Source organism: Nerophis ophidion, linkage group LG04 (genome assembly GCF_033978795.1).
Source record: "Nerophis ophidion isolate RoL-2023_Sa linkage group LG04, RoL_Noph_v1.0, whole genome shotgun sequence".
NCBI classification, from domain to species: domain Eukaryota; kingdom Metazoa; phylum Chordata; class Actinopteri; order Syngnathiformes; family Syngnathidae; genus Nerophis; species Nerophis ophidion.
Genome location: NC_084614.1, coordinates 36,057,979 through 36,074,795, shown reverse-complemented (window position 1 = coordinate 36,074,795; position 16,817 = coordinate 36,057,979). Strand labels below are relative to the sequence as shown.

Here is a 16,817-nt window from a genome sequence, read left to right as displayed (position 1 = left end):
CAGAATCATACAATGGTCATATTCAAAGTCCTCATGTGTCCAGGGACATATTTCCTGAGTTTATAAAAATAATATATATTTTTTTTAAACGAAAAAAGATGTGATGCCAAAAAATATTGACATAATCATAGTAGTATTGACTAGATACGCTACTGTACTTGATATCATTACAGTGGATGTCAGGTGTAGATCCACCAATGGCGTTTGTTTATATTTTGACGATGGTGAGCTACGGTGTGCAATAAAGCATGTTTAGCAGGATGATATTTGTAAGAAACTTACTTTGTCGCCATGGAGGCGAGGATTAGTGATTAAGAAGAAGCTACAACACTGCTGACTGGAGCTGGACTTTAGGCGCAAACTAGCTAGCCATGTCTTAAAGCTCCTCTTCCTGGGGGTGTATCAGTGTTATAGCTTCACCTTTATCGTTTGTTTTTAAGCCAAAATATACAAACCCCGTTTCCGTATGAGTTGGGAAATTGTGTTAGATGTAAATATAAACGGAATACAATGATTTGCAAATCCTTTTTAACCCATATTCAATTGAATGCACTACAAAGACAATATATTTGATGACTTTATTTTTTTTTTTTGCAAATAATAATAAACTTAGAATTTCATGGCATCAACACGTGCCAAAGTAGTTGGGAAGGGGCATGTTCACCACTGTGTTACATCACCTTTTCTTTTAACAACACTCAATAAACGTTTGGGAACTGAGGAAACTAATTGTTGTAGAACTTCAGTCGTTCAACAGTCCGGGGTCTCCGCTATCGTATTTTACGCTTCATAATGCGCCACACATTTTCGATGGGAGACAGGTCTGGACTGCATGCGGGCAAGAAAAGTACCCACACTCTTTTTTTTTTACAAAGCCACGCTGTTGTAACAAGTGCTGAATTTGGCTTGGCATTGTCTTCCTGAAATAAGCAGGGGCATCCATGAAAAAGACGGCGCTTAGATGGCAGCATATGTTGTTCCAAAACCTGTATGTACCTTTCAGCATTAATGGTGCCTTCACAGATGTGTAAGTTACCCATGCCTTGGGCACTAATGCACCCCCATACCATCATAGATGCTGGCTTTTGAACTTTGCGTCGATAACAGTCTGGATGGTTCACCCCCCTTTGGTCCGGATGACATGATGTCGAATATTTCCAAAAACAATTTGAAATGTGGACTCGTCAGACCACAGAACACTTTTCCACTTTGCATCAGTCCATCTTAGATGATCTCGGGCCCAGAGAAGTCGGCGCCGTTTCTGGATGAAGTTGATAAATGGCTTTCGCTTTGGATAGTAGAGCTTTAACTTGCACTTACAGATGTAGCGACGAACTGTATTTACCCCGGAGGTACTTGAAGGTATGCCAAGGGGTACGTGAGAGTTTTTTTAAATATTCTAAAAACAGCAACAATTCAAAAATCCTTTATAAATATATTTATTGAATAATACTTCAAAAAAATATGAATGTAAGTTCATAAACTGTGAAAAAAATACAACAATGCATAATTCAGTGTTGACAACCAGATTTTTTGAGGACATGCTCCATAAATATTGATGTTAAAGATCAATTTTTGGGGGAAGAAATGTTTAGAATTAAGTTCATGAATCCAGATGGATCTCAATTACAATCCCCAAAGAGGGCACTTTAAGTTCATGATTACTTCTATGTGTAGAAATCTTTATTTATAATTTAATCACTTGTTTATTTTTCAACAAGTTTTTAGTTCTTTTTATAATTTTTTTTCCAAACAGTTCAAGAAAGACCACTACAAATGAGCAATATTTTGCACTGTTATACAATGTAACAAATCAGAAACTGATGACATAGTCCTGTATTTTACTTCTTTATCTCTTTTTTTAACCAAAAATGCTTTGCTCTGATTAGCGGTACTTGAGTTAAAAGCCTACTGAAATTAGATTTTCTTATTCAAACGGGGATAGCAGGTCCATTCTATGTGTCATACTTGATCATTTCGCGATATTGCCATATTTTTGCTGAAAGGATTTAGTAGAGAATATCGACGATAAATTTCGCAACTTTTGGTTGCTAATAAAAAAGCCTTGCCTATACCGGAAGTAGCAGACGATGAGTGCGTGACGTCACGGGTTGTGGAGCTCCACACATCCTCACATTGTTTACAGTCACGGCCACCAGCAGCGAGAGCGATTCGGACCGAGAAAGCAACAATTTCCCCATTAATTTGAGCGAGGATGAAAGATTTGTGGATGAGAAAAGTGAGAGTGAAGGACTGGGGGAAAAAAAGAAAAAAGACGAGGGCAGTGGGAGCGATTCAGATGTTATTAGACACATTTACTAGGATGATTCAGAAAAAATCCCTTATTTGCTTATTAGTGTTTTAGTGAGATTATATGGTCGTACCGGAAAGTCGGAGGGGTGTGGCCACGGGTGTGGTGACCGCCAGTGTCTCTGAGGGAAGCCACGTTTCTCAACGAGGCGAAGCAAAAGCAGCCGTTGGGGCCGGGCTGAGATTTTTTTTTTTCCCCCTCCTCCACGGTGGAAGCATCCCAAGTTCTTGGGCGGCCGGTCGGAGGAGGCAAGAGAGTCTGCAGCTGCCTCTTTGACAGGTGCACAAGCTCACGTCCACAGTAAGAGCCGACTTAATACCACCATTTTCTCACCGAAACCTGCCGGTTGACATGTGGTAGGGATCCATGTTCGCTTGACCGCTCTGTTCAATAGTAAAGCTTAACCGTCATCTTTCGGGAATTTAAACAAGGAAACAAGTAAACACCGACTGTGTATGTGTTGCTAAAGGCTTAAAGGCTGCCGCAATACACCGCTTCCCACCTACATCTTTCCTCTTTGACGTCTCCATTATTAATTGAACAAATTGCACAGATGTCTAAAATACTGTGTAATTATGCAATTAAAACAGACGACTTATAGCTTGCAACTATGCTGGAACAAATCCGTGACGCTACGCACAAGCGTCATCATACCGTGACGTTTTCAACAGGATACTTTGTGCGAAATTTTAAATTGCAATTTAGTAAACTAAAAAGGCCGTATTGGCATGTGCATTGATATATAAACTATCAGACTGCGTGGTTGGTAGTAGTGGGTTTCAGTAGGCCTTTAAAAAAATCTTCACAGGGGGTACATCACTGCAAAAAGGTTGAGAACCACTGCTTTAGAGATTGATGTGGGTTTTTGATACAGTGCCGTCTGAAGGATCGAAGGTCACGGTCATTCAATGTTGGTTTTCTGACATGCCGCTTACGTGGAGTGATTTCTCCAGATTCTCTGAACCTTTCGATGATATTATGGACCATAGATGTTGAAATCCCTACATTTCTTGCAAATAGATAGTCGATAGTACTTTACTGTACAATTGCACTTTGAGAAACATTGTTCTTTAACTGTTTGACTATTTGCTCACGCATTTGTGGACAAAGGGGTGTACCTCGCCCCATCCTTTCTTGTGAAAGACTGAACATTTTTTGGGAAGCCGTTTTTATACCCAATCATGGTCCCCACCTGTTCCCAATTAGCCTGCACACCTGTGGGATGTTCCAAATAAGGGTTTGATGAGCATTCTTCAACTTTATCAGTATTTGTTGCCACCTTTCCCAACTTCTTTGTCGCGTGTTGCTGGCATCAAATTCTAAATTTAATGATTATTTGCAAAAAAAAAAAAAATGTTTATCAGTTTGAACATCAAATATGTTGTCGTTGTAGCATATTTATCTGAATATGGGTTGAAAATGATTTGCAAATCATTGTATTCCGTTTATATTTACATCTAACACAATTTCCCAACTCATATGGAAGCGGGGTTTGTATATAAATATACAAAAATATAAAATATATATTTTTTATGATATATTTATGGTAATGTCACTGTGGTGTAACTAAATTGATTTGTGTTTTATACGTTGTAATTGCTAGCAATAGCGTCTCTGTTTCCTCTTCATCAACCGTCTCCCGTCCAAAGGCAAAACCCAGTAACTCAATTTTGGTCAAAACTGAGCTGACAATAATTTTGGAGTTCCTAGGTGATATGCTTTACATTAGTGTATGCGATATTGTCATTTGTTCCGTAAGTAAGCTGTTACGCGCATGGCAGGACCTAGCTACTACCACATAACTGCGTAGATACAACAAAAAAACCTAGTATCTCAAGGGACCAATCGGAGCTTCTTTGTCAGTCGCCTTATTGTCTTTAATGAGACATTTTCACGAATGGGGGCCGACGGTCAACCTGATTATGTGATATTATGGCACGAGGGGATATTTGGAAGATTGGCCCAGGGCGTTGCAAGCACCTTCATTAAATGTATTGTTCTTGATTCTTCCCCTTGCATACTCTTTTGGGCAGATAACTGTGGAGGTCAAAATAAAAACTGGACGCTGTACACGGCTCTTGCTCAATGTGCAAACGCAGAATGGGGCCCACCCGAGATTGTGATAAAATATCTGGCGAAAGGACACACGTTCATGAGAGCAGATTAAATCCATTGCTCAATCGGCAAGAAAATGAAAGCTCAAGAAAACATCTATAAGTTTGATGACTTTGTAAATCTTTGTAAGACAGCATCAAGATAGATTGGTTTTCCTTTGTTTGCGCAAAATCAGCTAGAAGTGAGTTACTAGGTTTTGCCTTTGGACGGGAGCCGTGTTGTTTGAAGGTTGCAGAAGGAGTGCATATTTTTCCATAAGTTGTTTATATTCAAATAAGGCAAGCGCAAGAATACATTTTGTGAATGTGGGCGACTTGATTTCCGACTTTGTAACTGGAAGGATCATAACTGGGCTGTGGCGTCAATAGCAGCTCCGACTTCCAACATCCGAAGTTAAAAGAGCACACCATTATTCTCTCATTAAAAAGTGTAATACATTTCTCATCTGATTTCAACCGCTTGAACCTCAAAATGCTCTGCTTGCATGGTAGCGTTAACATGCTATTATGTTTTGCTAATTTTGCTGGTACGTGTCTTACGAGTCCCATATTTTGGCCAACAGGCTGCCTGTTAGCATTTCAGTTCAGCATTTGCACACAATTCCTCCATCACATTAGAGTTACCGTATTTTTCGGACTATAAGTCGCAGTTTTTTTCATAGTTTGGCCGGGGGTGCGACTTATACTCAGGAGCGACTTATGTGTGAAATTATTAACACATTACCGTAAAATATCAAATGATATTATTTAGCTCGTTCATGTAAGAGACTAGACGTATAAGATTTCATGGGATTTAGCAATTAGGAGTGACAGATTGTTTGGTAAACGTATAGCATGTTCTATATGTTATAGTTATTTGAATGACTCTTACCATAGTATGTTAGGTTAACATACCAGGCACCTTCTCAGTTGGTTATTTATGTGTCATATAATGTACACTTATTCAGCCTGTTGTTGACTAGTCCTTATTTATTTTAAATTTCCTTTCAAATGTCTATTCTTAGTGTTGGATTTTATCAGATAAATTTCCCCCAAAAAAGCGACTTATACTCTAGTGCGACTTATATACGTTTTTTCCTTCTTTATTATGCAATTTCGGCAGGTGCAACTTATACTCCGCAGCGACTTATACGCCGAAAAATACGGTAGTACTGCAATTGTGTCATCTGCAGTGTATCAAACTGTGAGCCGTATATTTCTTAGCAAAACAAAAAGATTTCTTGCACTACTAAATTGTTTGAGTCTATATAATGTTGTATCAAGAAAACTTCTTACCTCACTTTTTCCGGTCTTGGCAGCCAGTTTAAAAGGCGTCAACCTGCTGTTGTTTTCGGTCTCCTCCAGGTTGACTTTGGGTCTGAGTCGGGCAGTGGTGGTCAGGATGAAGTCATACATATTGGTGATGAAGTCGGTGTTCTCCTTGGTGTTGTCGGCTATCACCACCAAGGCGTGCAGCACCGTATTGCCCTGAGAGTCGGCCATATTTGCATTGGCCTGCTGGTAGTCATTGTCCAGGAGGAAGGTCACCATGTCAGGCTGATTTGTGCACGCAGCCAGAGACAAAGGCAGCTCACCTGAGAAACAAAAAAAACAATTCATTTTTATTTGAAAAACTTTTATTAAAGTTTGTTTTAGCTAGGGATGTCCCGAACCGATATTGATATCGGAAATCAGTCCAGTATTAGCCAAAAAGGTGAATATCTGATTTTATCGGACTGAATCTAAAAACTCCGATATAAGCGCTCCGATATAAGCTGTCCATTTGTCGCTGCAGCACTTCTATAATAGGTGACTCTGGTTTGATCACACTCCAACACGTTGGTGCCAGCCGCGGAAGACGAGCGTCTCTGATCCAGCATCCACAGCCCACGTGATCACAACAACGACAACGCGTGTGCTTGCAGCAAAGTGTAGTGAGGTCGGTTGTGTGGAAGTATTTTAACGTACACTCGGACAAAGACGTTGCCGCCAAATGCAACATTTGTCAGGCGCGAGTCTCCCGTGGAGGGACAGATCCGGGAAGGTTCAATACAAGCAACCTCATCGCACATTTGAACAAACACCACAAAAAAGAACATGAGGATTTTCGCGAGAGCATCAAGGCGAAGCAACAAACCTCTGGCTCGCTTCAGCAACCAACGCTGGCCGAAAGCTTTGCAAGACGTGACAAACTACCACGGGACAGCAAAAAGGCAATGGCCATAACAGAAAACGTAGTCCAGTTTATTGTTTAAACGCTTAATGGAGCACCTCGAACCTCGCTACATTATTCCTAGCCGCCACTACATTGTAGACAAAACAGCACAGCATGCCGAAATGCTTATCTTCTTAAAAAAAAATCTCCACATTATGCTCGGACTGCAGAAAGTGGAGAAGGAGGAGGAGGAGTAGTGAAGGTAGTCAGCACTGACTGATTATTATATGTTTAATGCTCTTGTTATTAGAGTGATATGTTTATTGTGTTAACACTATTCTTCAGTGAAGACTAAGAGTAATTACTACATTGTTTTGGGCATAGTCAGTCAGTGAAACTGGAGCTGTGAACTCTTAACTTAGAGCAGTTGGACAGTGGACAATATTGTGTTGTTTTTGTCCCTGCCCACAGTTGTTTCCAACATATGCAGACAGTAAAAAAATAACTGAAGTGAACTTGAATTGTTTGCATTTTAAAAAGTTTTTTTTTTAAATGTTTTTTATTGGATTTATTTACGTTATTTTTCAGGGTCTTCTCATTTATTTTTAATGTATTCTATTCAATCATATAATTATGCTGGTATTAGTGGTTATTTTGCACTTTAAATATAACATTTAGTTTTTATTGGATTTGTTGAGGTAATACTCTTATGTTAAAGGTTAAAATTTATGTAACCAATTGGTGAATAATAAATGGGTCAGTTTTTCCTATACCTACTCTTGCTGACTATTGTTTTCTGTTTTAACACTACAACATCAGTAACAGTAACATCACTTTATCAAGCCTTTTCTAACATTCCACACAACAAAATAAGGAATAAATATATGTATGTTTCGTGCCTATATCGTAACGTATTGATATCGGTATCGGCCAATACTCAAGCTATAATATCGGTATCGTATCGGAAGTGAAAAAGTTGTATCGGAACATCCCTAGTTTTAGCACTTTTAGAATGTGAGCACTGTCACCTTTCTTGTGCCTCAACAATGTTTTTTAACAGTTTGTTCACAGTTTGCAAAACACATAACTTCTAGATCAAGGGTTGGCAACCAAAAATGTTGAAAGAGCCTTATTGGACCAAAAATACAAAAACAAATCTGTCTGGAGACGCAAAAAAATTACAAGCCATATTACATACAGATAGTGTGTCATGAGATATAAATTGAATTATGAGGACTTAAAGGAAACTAAATGAGCTCAAATATAGCTACAAATGAGGCATAATGATGCGATATGTACATACAGTTAGCCTAAATGGCATGTTAGCATCGATTAGCTTGCAGTCATGCACTGACCAAATATGTCTAATTAGCACTCCACACAAGTCAATAACATCAATAAAACTCACCTTTGCGCATTTATGCACAACGTTAAAAGTTTGGTGGACAAAAAGAGACAGAAAAAGAAGTGGCATAAAACACGTATTGGCAAGTCGAAGAACGTTATACATGTAAACAAACTACGGTGAGTTCAAGGACCGCCAAAATTAGTAGGACAAAACGGCGCTCGCCAAATACTCGAATCAGTGAAGCATGTTTAATATAAACAGTGCGCTTTATAACAATTAGGGAGGTTTGTGTCATGTTTGTCCTCCTACAGAAACCATATTAAAACAAAGAATATGTTTTTTTTCCCCCCTCATCTTTTTCCATTTTTCATATATTTTTGAAAAAGCTCCAGAAAGCCACTCGGGCGGCGCTAAAGAGCCGCATACGGTTGCAGAGCCGCGGGTTGCCAACCCCGTTCTAGATTGATGTCAAACAAGTAGGGATAGGTACCAATTCCTGCTACCTTGGACTCGATATCGGTACTTAACGGTACCAATTTTTGGGACTTTTGTGTCTGTGTGTTCGAATGCGTTCATAATGTTGATTGTTAAAAAAAAACAAAAAAAAAAAAACATTTTAAACTGAACTGTGCTGTCAAGTTGTTTTCTTGTCTTCTTACATGTCTGTCTAATTTGCAAGTATTATAATAACAGACTGTACATGTAGTTGCAATTCCAAGTTGTTAGATGGCAGTAGTGTACAGTGTGTCCTGGGCATGATGTTAAAGTGCATCCGGCAGTGGAGGCTCTTCTATGGGGTCTTGGGGCACTAGGAAGATTAACTCCTTTACTAATGTTACCCCAAGTGGCCTTTGGCAAAGGCTTAGTACCTGACTGCGCCCTAGCCAGGGATACGGTGAAGACCTCAAAGGCAGAGCAGGTGGAAAACGGTAGATTTAAGAACTACCACAGCGGCTGTGATGACGGAAGAATGCTGCAGCAGAAAAGGGTCCCCACTCGTCTTGGACTCCATGCCACTGGAGCCTGACCCGATTCTGTCAAGGATCTGGGTCTGTGAACTAGTCTCCCCACGTTAAATAAAATCACGCAGTCATCGTCCATAAAGGGATACACCCCTACCATACTCGTTCGAGTGGCCGCACATGGTGATGATGAGTGTACAGTGTGTTGCTTTAGTCAGGTAGTATTTGCCATTAAGTTGAATGTACTAGTATTTTCTTTTTTTGAAGCCAACAGAGTGTTTATATTATAAGTATTGTACTTATAAAACACCTATCTGATTGTAACGTGCATTTAATTTTCAATTTTCATTACCAAATATGGAGGTGTTGAAATCGCCATGTAAAATCACTAAGGCTTCTCAGGAGCATGTCAATGGCAAATCCAATGTAAATTAACCTTGAGGTAGTGCATTTTACTGTACTTTCGAGTGCCTTCTCCTTATTTTGTTGGCATGAAAAAAAGCTAATTTAATTATAGGCAGTCTGGCTGAGGATGCTCTGAGTGCTTTACTGCTTGTTTCTAAGTGCTTGAGCTGGTGCATGACGTCACGTGCAACAACAGGGGTATCGAAATGTGGCCACATATTCATTTTCGTAAATTGGTTGTCATGATCGGCTTAGCCGAAGTAGGACCCCAACACAGGGCAGAAAAATATACAAGAACAATAACAAAAAGAGGACTCAAAACGGAGTGAAAAAAAAATGAGGCTGGAAAACACACACACAGAAGGTGTGGAGAATAATAATTAACACCATAGTCAAAGGACAACAGGCCGGTGGCTCTAACCTCCCATATCATGAAGACCATGATATGGAACAACTCCGCCCTACAGTCAAGCCCCACCTGGACCCACTCCAATTCGCCTACCAGCCACGACTGGGAGAGGAGGACGCAGTTCTTTTATTGCTGAACCGAGCCCACACCCACCTGGACAAGCCTGCAAGGAGTGTGAGGGTCATTTTTTTTTTTACTTCTCCAGTGCTTTCGATACTAAACGGCCTGGGCTACTGGGTGTGAAGTTGGAGACCATGTAGGTGGAGGCCCCCTTGGTGTCCTGGGTTGTAGATTACCTCACTGACAGACCACAGTACGTTCGACTGCAGGACTGTGTGTCTGACAGGCTGGTCAGCAACACCGGGGCCCCCCAGGATACAGTCCTCTCCCCCTTCCTCTTCACCATTTACACCCCTGATTTCCACTATCAGTCAGAGTCCTGCCACCTTCAGAAGTTTTCTGATGACTCTGCGATAGTGAGGTGTATTGAGGATGGTGATGATGAGGAATACAGGGCACTGGTTGAGGACTTTGTCACATGGTGTGGAAAGAACATCCTCCAGCTCAATGTGACGAAGACCAAGAAGCTGGTTGTGGACCTGGGAAGGAGGAGGAGTACTCCGGTGACCCGGTTTCCATCAGGGGGGTCGATGTGGACATGGTTGAAGATTATAAATACCTCATAGTACACATCGACAACAAGCTGAATGGGTCAAAACACGCTGGGATCCTTCAACGTCTGTACAAAGATGTTGAAGATGCTCTACGAGTCGGTAGTGGCGGGCGCCTTCTTGTACGCCGTGGCTTGCTGGGGAAGCGGGCTGAGAGTGAGGGACACATACAGACTGGAAAAGTTGCTAGAGAAGGCCAGTAACGTGGTGGGAGTGGAGCTAGACTCTCTGGCGGTGGTGTCAGAGAGAAGTCTAGCAAAACTCCTAGCCATTATGGACAACACCTCCCACCCACTACACTTGGACCTTGCGGAGAGAATGAGCACATTCAGTGGAAGGCTCAGACTCCCTAAAAGCAACACGGAACGACACAGGAGGTCCTTCATACTGACAGCCATCAGACTGTATAATGTATATGTTCCTTCTTGACTGCACTTAAATGTAGAATATATGTAGAATATATTTATATTATTCATATATTATACTGTATATTATATATATAACATATATTATATATTATTTATTATTATTATTGTTTATGATGGCAAGATGGCGGCGCCCGGACGGGCTGCGACACTGCGGTGCTCTTGCTAAAGATGGAACATTTGGCGGAAATGCCGGACAGTTCTGCAGACTTCATGGCTGGCTCGCATCGTGGTCACTCCGTGATCACGTACGACCGCCAGACACTTCTGGATATGGACATATCGGGCCGTTTTGGACTGATAGACGCGGGCGTGCTAAACATGCTAACTAGCATGGGGATACGTCGGCGGCTACATCCAGCGGCCTGTGAAGCAGCGGAGTCTAGTAGCAGCGGGGGCCGTCTACGGAGCAGACGCCAGCGGTGTGATCGGAAACGCGGATGTCGAGCGGGGCTAAAAACAAAGCAGAAGGCTAATCCCCACAGAACACCACTTCCCTCCACCCTGAAGACGGATTTAAATAAAGGATGCGAGACTACTGGTCTGGGTAAGGAGTCAGTTAAATTAGAACAAGTTTTTTCTGCTTTGAGTGTTTCAGAGTTGGACATGTGTTTTACTGAGGTGGCTAACTATGATGCGTGCAGTTTATCAAAGCAACAAACAAACAATCGGAAAATCCCCGTTACTGAGGAGGCTAACCATGATGCGTGCAGTTTATCAAAGCAACAATCAAACAATCGGAACATTCCCGTCGTATCAATTCCTAGATATGGTCGTAACTATACTAAATGCACTGGGCATAATAAACACAACATTATTAATATTGCTACTACGGATAATTTGATCAAAAATTCCCTAAAACAGCCCACTACCTATAATATAGGTTTTTTAAACATAAGATCATTGTCTCCCAAAATGTTGTTAGTTAATGATATCATCAGAGACAACAATCTTAACGTCATCGGTCTCAGTGAAACCTGGCTTAAACCAAACGACTTTTTTGCGCTAAATGAGGCATGTCCTCCTAACTTTACACATGCGCATATTGCCCGTCCGCTTAAAAGGGGTGGGGGGGTCGCACTAATATACAACGAAAACTTTAACCTTAGTCCTAACATAAATAATAAATATAAATCGTTTGAGGTGCTTACTATGAGGTCTGTCACACCACTGCCTCTACACCTGGCTGTTATCTACCGCCCCCCAGGGCCCTGTTCGGACTTTATCAATGAATTCTCAGAGTTCGTTGCTGATCTAGTGACACACGCCGATAATATAATCATAATGGGGGACTTTAATATCCATATGAATACCCCATCGGACCCACCGTGCGTAGCGCTCCAGACTATAATTGATAGCTGTGGTCTCACACAAATAATAAATGAACCCACGCATCGCAACGGTAATACGATAGACCTAGTGCTTGTCAGGGGTATCACCGCTTCCAAAGTTACGATACTCCCGTATACTAAAGTATTGTCCGATCATTACCTTATAAAATTCGAGGTTCAGACGCATGTTCGTCAAACTAATAATAATAATAACTGCTATAGCAGCCGCAACATTAATACGGCCACAACGACAACTCTTGCTGACCTACTGCCCTCGGTAATGGCACCATTCCCAAAGTATGTGGGCTCTATTGATAACCTCACTAACAACTTTAACGACGCCCTGCGCGAAACCATTGATAACATAGCACCGCTAAAGTTAAAAAAGGCTCCAAAAAAGCGCACCCCGTGGTTTACAGAAGAAACTAGAGCTCAGAAATTATTATGCAGAAAGCTGGAACGCAAATGGCGCACGACTAAACTTGAGGTGCACCATCAAGCATTTAGTGATGGTTTAATAACTTATAAACGCATGCTTACCTTAGCTAAAGCTAATTATTACTCAAATCTCATCCACCGTAATAAAAACGATCCTAAATTTTTGTTTAGTACGGTAGCATCGCTAACCCAACAAGGGACTCCTTCCAGTAGCTCCACCCACTCAGCTGATGACTTTATGCAATTCTTTAGTAAGAAAATTGAAGTCATTAGAAAGGAGATTAAAGACAATGCGTCCCAGCTACAACGGGGTTCTATTAACACTGACACGATTGTATATACGGCGGATACTGCCCTCCAAAATAGTTTCTCTCGTTTTGAGGAAATAACATTAGAGGAATTGTTACAACGTGTAAATGGAATAAAACAAACAAGATGTTTACTTGACCCTCTTCCTGGGAAACTGATCAAGGAGCTCTTTGTATTATTAGGTCCATCAGTGCTAAATATTATAAACTTATCACTTTCCTCGGGCACTGTTCCCCTAGCATTCAAAAAAGCGGTTATTCATCCTCTTCTTAAAAGACCTAACCTCGATCCTGACCTCATGGTAAACTACCGACCGGTGTCTCACCTTCCCTTTATTTCAAAAATCCTCGAAAAAATTGTTGCGGAGCAGTTAAATGAACACTTAGCGTCTAACAATCTATGTGAAACCTTTCAATCCGGTTTCAGGGCAAATCACTCGACGGAGACAGCCCTCGCAAAAATGACTAATGATCTATTGCTAACGATGGATTCTGATGCGTCATCTATGTTGCTGCTCCTCGATCTTAGCGCTGCTTTCGATACCGTCGATCATAATATTTTATTAGAACGTATCAAAACACGAATTGGTATGTCAGACTTAGCCCTGTCTTGGTTTAACTCTTATCTTACTGATAGGATGCAGTGTGTCTCCCATAACAATGTGACCTCGGACTACGTTAAGGTAACGTGTGGAGTTCCCCAGGGTTCGGTCCTTGGCCCTGCACTCTTCAGCATCTACATGCTGCCGCTAGGTGACATCATACGCAAATACGGTGTTAGCTTTCACTGTTATGCTGATGACACCCAACTCTACATGCCCCTAAAGCTGACCAACACGCCGGATTGTAGTCAGCTGGAGGCGTGTCTTAATGAAATTAAACAATGGATGTCCGCTAACTTTTTGCAACTCAACGCCAAAAAAACGGAAATGCTGATTATCGGTCCTGCTAGACACCGAACTCTATTTAATAATACAACTCTAACATTTGACAACCAAACAATTAAACAAGGCGACACGGTAAAGAATCTGGGTATTATCTTCGACCCAACTCTCTCCTTTGAGGCACACATTAAAAGCGTTACTAAAACGGCCTTCTTTCATCTCCGTAATATCGCTAAAATTCGCTCCATTCTGTCCACTAAAGACGCTGAGATCATTATCCATGCGTTTGTTACGTCTCGCCTCGACTACTGTAACGTATTATTTTCGGGTCTCCCCATGTCTAGCATTAAAAGATTACAGTTGGTACAAAATGCGGCTGCTAGACTTTTAACAAGAACAAGAAAGTTTGATCACATTACTCCTGTACTGGCTCACCTGCACTGGCTTCCTGTGCACTTAAGATGTGACTTTAAGGTTTTACTACTTACGTATAAAATACTACACGGTCTAGCTCCATCCTATCTTGCCGATTGTATTGTACCATATGTCCCGGCAAGAAATCTGCGTTCAAAGGACTCCGGCTTGTTAGTGATTCCCAAAGCCCAAAAAAAGTCTGCGGGCTATAGAGCGTTTTCCGTTCGGGCTCCAGTACTCTGGAATGCCCTCCCGGTAACAGTTGGAGATGCCACCTCAGTAGAAGCATTTAAGTCTCACCTTAAAACTCATTTGTATACTCTAGCCTTTAAATAGACTCCCTTTTTAGATCAGTTGATCTGCCGTTTCTTTTCTTTTTCTTCTATGTCCCACTCTCCTTTGTGGAGGGGGTCCGGTCCGATCCGGTGGCCATGTACTGCTTGCCTGTGTATCGGCTGGGGACATCTCTGCGCTGCTGATCCGCCTCCGCTTGGGATGGTTTCCTGCTGGCTCCGCTGTGAACGGGACTCTCGCTGCTGAGTTGGATCCGCTTTGGACTGGACTCTCGCGACTGTGTTGGATCCATTGTGGATTGAACTTTCACAGTATCATGTTAGACCCGCTCGACATCCATTGCTTTCCTCCTCTCTAAGGTTCTCATAGTCATTATTGTCACCGACGTCCCACTGGGTCATTATTGTCACCGATGTCCCACTGGGTGTGAGTTTTCCTTGCCCTTATGTGGGCCTACCGAGGATGTCGTGGTGGTTTGTGCAGCCCTTTGAGACACTAGTGATTTAGAGCTATATAAGTAAACATTGATTGATTGATTGATTATTGTGAGCAAACTGTGGTGCTGAATTTCCCCTAGGGATCAATAAAGTACAGTACTTTCTATTCTATTTTATTCTATAACCGCAAAGCTGGGACTGAGCTACAGGGAACGAGAAGCGTGAGTGGAGCCTAAGCAGAGGAGATGTACATGACTTGAAGGGTGAAACATCAGGAAATTTACTGGTGCAGAGTGAAGGAACTGAATAACTTGGAGTCAAGAGAAAATTACCCAGAAACCAGGCCTTGCACTGCACTGATCATGACAACGAATTAGTGACCAACAGGCATGTATTTTAACCCCTGAACACACCCACACACCTCACCTCTCATCATCCTCACATCCCGCCACTCTCGACACCTCGGCAACACTTACCGAGCACTGCCGCACACGCGTTTTGCACGACGTGCACAAAAATCTGTGAGCTGCAGCAATGCATTTAGAAAGACTGTTGCAACGCATCAAACATTTTCCAGCATCCAACATCAAACAACTCTTCCGTCAACCACACCATCATGCCTGCGATGGGAAGCTAACAAGCCAAATAATAGAGTCTGTGAACATTGCTCCAAAGTACGGATTTTGTGTTTATTTAGTGTGCATACATATGTAAACATTGACATGTGCAAAGACAAACCAGGGGCAGCAAATAAGGACTTCCCTGTTTATCCCTTGGTTATCTGAGACTCTGTCATCCACAGTTGACTTTGGAATATTTTTGAGCGAGGATATCTGTGTTGGCCCTGTGATGATATAGCGACTTGTCCAGGGTGTACACCGCCTTCCGCCCGAATGCAGTTGAGATAGGCTCAAGCACCCCCGCCACCCCGAAAGGGACACGCGTTAAAAAACGGATGGATGGATGAAAATGTCACGACTGGATTGGTTGCACAGGTGGCATCCTATGACAGTTCCACGCTGGAAATCACTGAGCTCCTGAGAGCGGCCCATTCTTTCACAAATGTTTGTAGAAACAGTCTCTATGCCTAAGTACGTGATTTTATACACCTGTGGCTGGGCCAAGTGTTTAGGACACCTGATTCTGATCATTTGGATGGGTGGCCAAATACTTTTGGCAATATACTGTATGTGTATTTGCTGCTTCTACCATTCTCATCAACAAAGGATGAAAGGATGCATGGTAACTCCGTTTCACAACACACATACATAACTGTTTAGCCAGAGGCAAAGCATCAAAACTTGTTTTTAAGTTTCTATGTGTAAATGAGTGGAGAATACATAAACTTTGAGGCATGATGCAGCTGACCTGATTAATTAGTTTGAGAAGATTGTGTTTGTATTATTTATAAGACTGCTGTACTTTTCAGTTTTGAAAATATTGACTATAGTGTGTGAAGTCCTACCCAAGGTTAAATACAATTGAAGAATTAAGCCATCAAGATGATTGTTGTGATGGTTGATAAAATGTGGATGAAGGATACTTTTTTTTTTACCTGTATTTTTTATTGTACTACTTAAAGGCCAAAAGCTCTTTGGTGTCTTTTTACCTATGTTTACATTCAATATTGTTACTTTACGGAATATTTTCTTTAAAAAAATGTAATATCATGCATTTCATATGGCACACTGCAATCTACAGTATTGAGATCAGATAAATGCCAAATATTCTAAAATATTGTATAAAGTGTTTTTATTCTTCAATCAGTTGATATAAAAATATTTGATATTAACGATGTTATCAACATTATAGCGTATAAAATAACACAATTAAAAAATAACATGTCAGTTACTTTTCTGAGTAACGAGTTACTCTTACAATGAGGTAACTGAGTTGCTAACGCAATTACTTTTTGTTGGAAGTAATTTTTAA

The 16,817-nt window shown here is 41.3% G+C and overlaps 1 protein-coding gene across 2 annotated transcripts in view; it reads right to left on the bottom strand.

Moving 5' to 3' along the window:
* trpv1 (transient receptor potential cation channel, subfamily V, member 1) overlaps positions 1-16,817 on the bottom strand; it is a 57,479-nt gene that overhangs the window by 17,452 nt on the left and 23,210 nt on the right. For both annotated transcript variants that reach the window (XM_061897977.1, XM_061897978.1), the window contains one exon: positions 5,701-5,999. In XM_061897977.1, the coding sequence (XP_061753961.1) occupies positions 5,701-5,999 (299 nt within the window). The remainder of the gene's footprint in view (positions 1-5,700; positions 6,000-16,817) is intronic.